The sequence below is a fragment of the Xyrauchen texanus genome, chromosome 3 (genome assembly GCF_025860055.1).
Source record: "Xyrauchen texanus isolate HMW12.3.18 chromosome 3, RBS_HiC_50CHRs, whole genome shotgun sequence".
Taxonomy (NCBI): domain Eukaryota; kingdom Metazoa; phylum Chordata; class Actinopteri; order Cypriniformes; family Catostomidae; genus Xyrauchen; species Xyrauchen texanus.
This window is the reverse complement of record NC_068278.1, coordinates 37,351,469-37,360,923: the sequence shown is the minus strand read 5'-3', so window position 1 is coordinate 37,360,923 and position 9,455 is coordinate 37,351,469. Positions and strand designations below refer to the sequence as shown.

Here is a 9,455-nt window from a genome sequence, read left to right as displayed (position 1 = left end):
CTTATGATGTAAAGACTATTGGTTTGGGCTGATATGTCAAAACTATTCGTAATGCACGAGCTGTAGATTATTCCTTCTTCCTATGAGTAGGACTAAGATACATTTGTGTAAAACAGCAATCAAATATTTAGCGGTCTTACATGCGTCCTAAACTTAATATCATAAACAGGGTATTGTAACATTTAAAAAAGAAAGAATGAAAAAAGAAAAAAAGAACCAGCATCACAGATATTCGTTTAAAGAGGATATTGATAATATTTTAATTAACACCTCCACAAATTGAAATATGTAAAATTGCATTTTGAATGCACTTGTGATCTACAGTATACCAGTATGGTATTCTTAATGATTATACACGCAACATTATACACGCAACATCAATGGCTTTCTCCATTGTCAGTATTGCACGTTATCTAGACATTGCATTTTGTCAGTTCAGTGTTAATTCTCATAATTTTCTCACCCGCATACCATCCCAGATTTGTTTGACTTTCATCTGCTGAACACAAACGAAGATTTTTAGAAGAATATCTCAGCTCTGTAGGTCCATACAATGCACGTGAAAGGTGATCAGGCCTTTGAAACTCCAAAAAGGTGATAATTCAGCATAAAAATAATCCATACGACTCCAGTGGATTAATCAATGTCTTCTGAAGCAATCCAGTTGGATTTGTGTGAGAACAGACCAAATGAAACTCCTTTTTCACTGAGCATCTTCCCATTGCAGTATAGGTACAATTATAATTTCGAGCTCGATTACACTTCCTAGTGCTTAATGCATGCAAAGAGTGCTAGATGATGCTGCAGGAAGTGTAATCGAGCCAAGAAGACTGATGTCAAGATGTACAGTGAAAAAGGTTACAGAGTTACATTTTGATCTGTTCTCACCCAAAACTGGATCGCTTCAGAAGACATTGATTTAAATGGAGTCTTATGAATTACTTTCATGCTGACTTTCTGCTTTTTGGAGCTTCGAAGGCCTAATCACCTTTCACTTGCATTGTAAGGAACTCCAGAGTGGAGATATTCTTAAAATCTTTGTTTGTGTTCAGCAGAAGAAAGAAAGCTATACACATCTTAGATGGCATGAGGTGAGTAAATGATGAGAGAATTTACATTTTTGGGTAAATGATCCCTTTAATGACACTTGTTGCTGGTGGAATCCTCAGAGCTACTCTGGATTGCTGTTTTTTTGTTCCATGGTGGTATGAGTTGATTCCTGAAGGCTCTGCCCCATCGTCTCCATAGGCAAAACCCAGGACGCTGCTGCGCCCAGCAAGCAGCATATGAAATACACAGTCAGAGTCAGGTAAACTGATGATTTCAGAAGCACCTGAGTGGGGATGTACACAAATACACACAGGACACAAATAAGAAAGTGGTCTGAACTTTCAATATATATTCAATACACTTTCCTAGTCTTTGAAACTTCATTCACTGAGGAAATGTTCTACCTGAGCAACAAATGGTGTGAGGAGAGCGCCAACACGAGCCATCCCACTGCTTGTACCAATTCCAATAGCCCTGGTTGCTGTAGGAAAAACCTAAGGGGGTCAAAACAAAAAATAGGAAGTGGTATTTTAAAAGAAAATTCAGTTGGGATTGACTGAAGTACAGTAATCTGTGAAATTAGGTCTCACCTCAGGTGTATAAACATACGCAACCTGCCAACCCCCTGAAATACAGGCTCGGGCAATGAAAATAAATACTGTGAGAACAGTCCTGCAAATGTAAATGCAAAATATAAACAAGTTGTCATTTTCAGTGCCTTGCAAAATATTCAGAACCTTCATCAATTCTTTTATACAACAAAATTATAGATCCGACATTGAAATGTGCTAATGATCAACTGTACAAGTTGTTGGATCGGCCTTTAACTTAATGTATAACTGTAATGAACCTACCTATGTGTGCAGGCATACAGTGGCAAAATACACAGAGAGAATACTAAAAAACAAAGTGCCATGCTTTTTCTCCGGCCAGTCCGATCAATCATCCACAGTGACACCAGAAGACCTATTCTGACATCAAGACACACATCAAACAGTTATCTATGAGTTTATATGTAGCCTAATTATATATATATATATATATATATATATATATATATATATATATATAGTAACAATGTTTGCATTTACACTGGTAATCTGAAACATTTTATTTGAGAGGAGAAAATGACTTGGTGTCTAGGCACACCTAGTCTATAGCTATAGCTACAGTACATGTAACCTGGAAATTCTGCTAAGGTTGTCCATAAAAGGTCCTTGTAGTCAAGAATAGTCAGATATTTGCATGCTAAACTGCACCGAGGTTCCATATTTGAGTTGTCAGTCACTGGAATGAGAGACATTTAATATTTACTGACACACATTATACACACATACTGAAATAAAAAAGGTAGTTCCCAAAAATGTGTTCAGGCAAATAGTTGATGTACTGTATATGATGTTAAAGAGAAACCTGTTGTAAATACAAATTTTATTTCAAAATTACTTTCCAGAAATATTTTAGTATCATTAGTAGTCACAGACAAGCTAAACATGTAACTGTCCCATTAGATTCAAGCTTGTGCTAATTTAGTTTGGCCAATAAATGCTTAAAGAAACATTGAAACAACATACCTCTACAAACAGATCCTGCTTGGAATAGCTCTGTGGTTAGCAGCACAAGACCATAATATGAAAAAGCATTGCAGAACCTGTGTATGTAAATTTTCAGTTTTAGAGGTTTTTAGATGGAAGGATTTGCCAAATCATTTTAAACATTCTGCAGAGATTTACCAGATAAACCAGATCAGAAGTGTCGTCTTGCGGTATTTGGAAATAAAGAGATCTTTAATTCTGCCACGATCATCCTACACACACGCACACGCACACATACGCACACACACACACACACACACACACACACACACACACACACACACACACACACACACACACACACACACACACACACACACAAACAAACAAACAAACACACATTTACTTTGGACAAACCATAGACCTCTGTTTAGTTAATTATAATTTCTATGGTCTAACCCACACTTACCACTAAAAGATATATATATTAAAAAAAAAAAAAAAAAAAACAATTGGTTGGAAATTTCCTTTATGAAACAATTCTCCAATTGAAGCATATTATGCCAGTATATCATATAGCCTCATTGAGCACTTTATTAGGAACACCTGTACACCTACTTATTCATGCAGTGATCTAATCAGCCAATCATGTGGCTGCAGTGAAATGCATAAAATCAGGCAGATACAGGTACAACCATCAGAATGGTTAAATATGTGATCTCAGTGATTTTGACCGTGGCATGACTGTTGGTGCCAGACGGGCTTGGTAACTGCTGATCTTCTGGGATATACACCTACAGCAGTCTCTTGAATTTACTTAGAATGGTGCCAAACACAAAAAACCCCTAGTGAGCAGCAGTTCTGTGATGGAAACACCTTGTTGACGAGTGAGGTCAACGGAGAATGGCCAGACTGGTTCGAGCTGACAGAAAGGCTACAGTAATTCAGATAACCACTTTGTGCAATTGTGGTGAGCAGAATAGCCTCTCATAATGCACAATACGTTGAACCTTGATGCGGATGGGCTGAAGACCATGTCGGTTTCCACTTCTGTCAGCCACAAACAGAAATCTGAGGCTGCAGTGGGCACAGGCTCACCAAAACTGGACAGTTGAAGACTGGAAAAACTTAGCCTGGTCTGATGAATCTTGATTTATGCTGAGGCACACAGATGGTAGGGTCAGAATTTGGTGCCAACAGCATGAATCCATTGACCCAACCTGCCTTGTGTCAACAATCCAGGCTGGTGGTGGTGGTGGTGTAATGGTGTGGGAAATGTTTTCTTGTTTCTTGTTTAATACCAATCAATCATCAATTGAATGCCATAGCCTATTTGAGTATTGTTGTTGACCAAGTGCATTCTTTCATGGCCACAATTTGCCCATCTTCTATTTGATACTTCCTGCATGATAACGCACCATGTCACAAAGCAAATGTAATCTCAAACTGGTTTCATGAACATGACAATGTTCTTCAGAGACCTTATCAGTCACCGGATCTGAATCCAATAGAACACCTCTGGGATGTGGTAAAATGGGAGATTTGCAGCGTGAATGCTGATGCAATAATGTCAACATGGACCAGAATCTCAAAGGAATGTTTCCAACATCTTGCCACCAAGAATTAAGTCTGTTTTGAAAGCATAGGGAGGCGCTACCCAGTATTAGTATATTGTTTCTAATAAAGTGCTCAGTGAGTGCAAAACGAAAACATAAATCACAAACTAAGAAGCTTCCCCAATAATTAGTGAGTAAAGACAAGAGGAGATTCAGATAAAAGATGTGTAACTGAGAGTCCAGTAGACAGTACCTGTCTTATGGCGACAAGTCGTCCTTTAGGCACACAACTCCCATTGGCTGCAGCTATATTTTTCAGAGTTTTCAGGGCCTTGTCCGCTCTGCCTCTCAGTACATCAAATCTAGGACTCTCCGGCAACCACTACATTACAGATTCACACAATCAACCTTACTTTTGTCATATTTCATTTGTTCACAATCTAGTATTTATACAAAGAACAACTTCTATTAGAATCAGCCATTTGAGATGAACTTTAGACGTCACAATCAAAATTAAATAATTTAGAACTTGTTAGAGCCATACATACACAGCAGGTGGCAGCAAAGACAACGAGAGGTATGGTGGACAGACATAGCAGCCATTTCCAGCCTAATGTAGGCATGATCAGCATAGCCAGTAATACTTCAAACACAGCACCCAGGGCCCAAAACACCTATTAGGACACCAGTATCATTCATTTTTATCAAGATGCATTTTAAGAGCAACATATGTACCAGATATTAAAAAGATTGCCACACTTCACTATAGCTTTTCTTACGAATCTATCATACAGTATATTGCTTCAGTCAGTTACAACATCAACTAACAAACTATACAGTATAATTAATAGTTTAACTGCATTCTGAAAAAGTGGGTAATAGTTAAAGAAACTGTGCATGTTCTTACCCCTAACAGGATTACAGAGGTCCCTCTGGATTTCACTGGAAGGAATTCAGTATATAATGTCACTCTGTAGGGGAGAATGAAATATTCTTAAATTAACATGGCTTGGCATAATGCTTGTACAATTTATATTAATAATAAAAAAAAAAAGTGTAACAACAACAAAAAAAAAAATAAATAATTAAAAATCATAGGCCTACAAATTTTTCCAGGATCAGATAATCCGAACATTGAGGAAAACTAAAATGTAGTGTAAAAAGTGTGGATAATTGTGTGTTTTAACACATGATGATAGAACAGCAACACTCACAACATCGCGGTACTGCACCTGAGTGTACAATCATATAGCACTAGCTTTCTTTATTGGTTCTCAAAACAGCTTAATGTCTAGAAATAATTTTTTTAAACAAACAAGCACCACAATAAAATGTTGCATCTTGTGTCTACCACACTTATGAATGTCCCATCGGGCAATAAAACAGTAACTGTCTGCCTTGTTTGTTCATTGAAGGAACATGAGTAGACTCACGACTGAGGAGCTCCTCCCAGGCCAAATCCCACGAGGCCTCGCAAGACTAAGATCCAGCCATAAACAGGCACAAAAGCACTGAGCAGCCCATAATACAGTGTCCATACCATGCACAGTATTAAACACTGACAACAGATGGAAACAGAGCACTGAGTCAACACTGACTGCTTTACCTCAAAAGCCAAATAAATAATGTTTACATTGAATTTATTAATTAATGCAGTTAACACATGCTAGATTTAAAACAAACATACCACTTTCCGGCCATACTTGTCTGAGATGTTCCCCCAAAGGGATGAGCTGAGCATCATTCCAATGAACACTGCCTGGCAGAAATCAGAGAAAAACACCATGATTCAATATTTAAAAGATTCAGCTCTGAAAACACAGAGAATATGACAAGCATAACTAATAAAGCTCACATTAAAGGTGCACTCAGTAATTTTTCTTCATTAAAAAAAGTTTAACTTCTAAAGACATGAATTGTAATTTTGCAATATATGTAGGAAATCATGACCATTCACATTAAAATGAAGACTCCAGTCATATCAGTAACCGTATAAAAGCTGTTTTATTCTACATGAAGAGGGTCCGCAAATGGGGGCTGCCATGTTAGAATCACATGACCAGCTGAATACTACTCACTTAATCTCAGTAACCGTCATTGTTATTTGACACTTTCACTCATTGATTAAAGTAATCATGGCTGACTGTGAATACTACAATGGTATCTAAACTGAAAACGATTGATTTTAAATGATGCTGCATCCAAGCTGCTAGATGTCAGTGTAAGTCCAAGATGACACAAAGACAAAAGTTACTGAGTGCACCTTTAAAGGAATAGTTCACCCAAAAATGAAAATTCTGTTATCATTTAGTCACTCAGTAAAGCAGAATGTGAGAGACCGGCAGCTTTAGTCACCATTCAGTTAAATTGTGTGGGGAAAAAAAGATGCAATGAGTAAAAGGTGACTGAGGTTAACATTCTGGCAAACATCTCTTTTTTTGTGAGGGTTCCTTGAAATTAAGAAGCCAACAATTACCTTTCAGTGAAGCTAAACCAAAAGCAACTACAGGTGTTTAACCATGTTAGCGGTTGAAGTCTACAAAAGTGAATACTGACTGCTGTGATGAGTGCCACTTTCCAGCTAGGGAGCCTCCATTCACAACGCAGTTGTGGAGCTGCAATACTAAGGAGCACCATTTCCATAGCGTCGGCCATCTTAGCACACAATTAAAAAACACATACATTTTTGTGGATTTTCAGAGAACTAAATTCACTGAACTGAATTTAAGCTCTTCAGTAAACTTTCTAGTATCTAATATGCTATAATGCTAAATGTCTTACCCATGCAACTCCAGTGAGCATAGAGAGCTTCCATTGAAACTTTCCGAAACCAATAACCTCAACTGCTTCCTCCACAGTAAAGGTTTCTAAGTGAAGCAAAAGGTATTTACTGAATGATGAAGAGAGATTGCATTCACTCAAAGCACAAAACAACAAATAGATATTTGAGTGCTTTTCTTAACACTGACCCATGCAACAAAGAATCTGGGTTTAAATGGAAATGGAAGTTGAGAGCAGTATGTTCTTAATATCTGTATTCTGTGGAAAGCTTTCTGAGAAAATCAATTGTGTTGACAAATAGCTAGAACTACAGTTACTAAGCTGATGGTGCAGTAGTTGTGTCACAATTACTATATATTTACTTTAGATGCAGATACAAATGTGAGAGACACCAGTGTAATTTTTATTTTATGAAAAGCACATGTGCCCAACAGAATTCAGTAAAAAGACTTGATCTCAAGAAGTATGGTACCTGGCAAATTCATGGGCATATTAGAAGGTTTTTAGGCCTTTTGTTTCTTGTTTTGGGTTTCTGTCTTCTTGCTCTTGTCATGTCATTGTTCATGTTTCCTTTTCCTGGCGTTCATGTATTGGTTTATTAATCCTGTTTTTCCATTGGTTGTTGCTCATTAGTCTTAGTTAATCATTGGTTGTGATTAATGTGTATTGGTTACTTTGTTCTTTCTTAAATACTTATTTCTTTGTTCCCTTGTTGGATGGTTTCAATGTAGCCTTTTTTTTTTTTTTGAGTTTGTTAATGTAATTGGTCTATTTGGAGCAACTCTAGTCTGGTTTATTTTGAGATTTTGCTTGTTGAATTATATATGGATTCTCATCCCATCAAGAACTGTTGAATGATTATGTTTGGGTATGTTTTGGTTGTAAAGCAATTTTAATAAACTGCATTTGGATTCACTAACCTCAGCTCTCCTGAACCTTACTTTACACACATTTAGAGAAAATCCCAAGCTTTTTTCAGCTTGAGACATGATCCTTATGAATGTATTGGTATGTCTACTTGAGCTTCAAATTGACATAGACACGCTCACTAGGCAAAAAAAGAGAAAAAGAAAAGCCTGACGCTACGTTTTTCCAGTAGCCTACAAAAGATTGCATTGTTATTGCTGCAAGATCAATTACATTATTTTTGCACATCCAAATATCCTAATGACTTTTCACCTCAATGACCAGAAATGAACTGAATCCAATAGCTACACTGTAGCTCTACACAGCAACACATATCTTAATCATCATTTTTGGGCTTTAAACATTTAACACAATCCTGGAATGGCAAGCTCTAAAATTTTCAGTGTACATTGGTGTTAACATTTTTTAACTTTTGTTTATTGATAAGAGTGCCTGCCTGAGATATCAGAGCTTCTTGTCCTTCTGTCCCCCAAATCCACTTGCTCCAGAATATTGTGATCAACTTGATCGTTGAGCTCATTTTCCCCAGACTGCTCCTCCTTAACAGTAAGGATGCTTTGATCATCTCTCCGGAATGTCACAAAACTAAACACAACGCACCAAAAACATGTTAGTCCTGCTATTAGTTTTAGCCTGTGTTTGGTATGTTTTAACACACATCCTCCAAACTTACTGGATTCAGTAGTAACCGATTAAATTGCTAAAAATCCTGTAAATCATTTTTGCAAATCTGAAATTGTTTAACTTTATATTTAAGCAACTAAATATAAAGAATTTAGTTTTCATTTTGTAAACTAAACCTGCATCCTGTTTCTGAAATTTTCAGACAAAGGATGTCATTTTATAAAACAATGCTTAAATATGTTGATTAAAATATCTTAGTAACATCCAGCACATGTGTAAATAGTATATAACAGCACATATGCTTTTATTTACGAATACACACAAAACATCTACAAGAATTACCTGATATCTGTGTCTTTCCACTGTTTGTAACTCACTTGCGTAGATCTTTTCAACACATTCATTTCTCTTGCTCTGAAGAAATGGTACACCACAACAGTGCATTTGTTTATGGAACAGGTTAGACCGGCGTGCCACACTGATAACATCAAAACAGCCTCAGATGGTAAACTGAAAAAGTGGGATTGGCCTCATGCAGACAGTCCTCCAGGGTACAACCAACATGGTATCAGTTCATCCCGTAACAATAAGCTACTCAGTTCTGAAAAGGGAAATTAATGTGACATTCTTCACTAAAATCTTGTTCATTGCCAATGTAAAAGCATTTCAGATTAACAAAAATACAGACACAGGGAATTTTTCTCACATGTACACTTTTGTGCATTGAACAGTGAAGGACTAATCTCTCTTTGACTGGGGTTTTATTTTTTTTTGCCAGTAGTCAAAAATGAGGTCACAAAATATACTGTATGTGTTACGTTTATGCAGGAAAATGGCATATTATAACTGGGACAAAATACACAACAAAAAATAACTAATAGTCTGGTGAAAAAACAGAAATCAAAGACAAAATTCTTCCCCAAGTGCTGTTGCAATGGCATTGTGTGTTAAGACAGAATAGATATGCCTTTTTCATGCAGAC

The 9,455-nt window shown here is 36.8% G+C and overlaps 1 protein-coding gene across 1 annotated transcript; it reads right to left on the bottom strand.

Moving 5' to 3' along the window:
* Positions 1 to 249: 249 nt before the first annotated feature.
* LOC127628421 (synaptic vesicle 2-related protein-like) lies at positions 250 to 8,938 on the bottom strand. Its single transcript, XM_052105155.1, has 16 exons — positions 8,816 to 8,938; positions 8,286 to 8,434; positions 6,923 to 7,008; positions 6,698 to 6,796; positions 5,829 to 5,900; positions 5,575 to 5,699; positions 5,049 to 5,112; positions 4,690 to 4,815; positions 4,395 to 4,523; positions 2,784 to 2,857; positions 2,625 to 2,701; positions 2,233 to 2,337; positions 1,905 to 2,016; positions 1,641 to 1,722; positions 1,455 to 1,544; positions 250 to 1,333 (listed from the first exon to the last, which is right to left on the bottom strand). Exons 1-16 carry the CDS (start codon positions 8,875 to 8,877, stop codon positions 1,172 to 1,174), a joined length of 1,614 nt encoding a protein of 537 aa, XP_051961115.1. The 5' UTR covers positions 8,878 to 8,938; the 3' UTR covers positions 250 to 1,171.
* Positions 8,939 to 9,455: the final 517 nt, after the last annotated feature.

Bases quoted from the DNA above. Each gene is read 5' to 3' on its own strand.
- LOC127628421 (XM_052105155.1), bottom strand. From the start codon at position 8,877: ATGAATGTGTTGAAAAGATCTACGCAAGTGAGTTACAAACAGTGGAAA. The intron at 1,723-1,904 runs GTAGGTTCATTA...TTACATTTGCAG, and splicing joins CTGTATGCCTGCACACATAG to GACTGTTCTCACAGTATTTA. The intron at 1,334-1,454 runs GTAGAACATTTC...ATCCCCACTCAG, and splicing joins TCACACCATTTGTTGCTCAG to GTGCTTCTGAAATCATCAGT.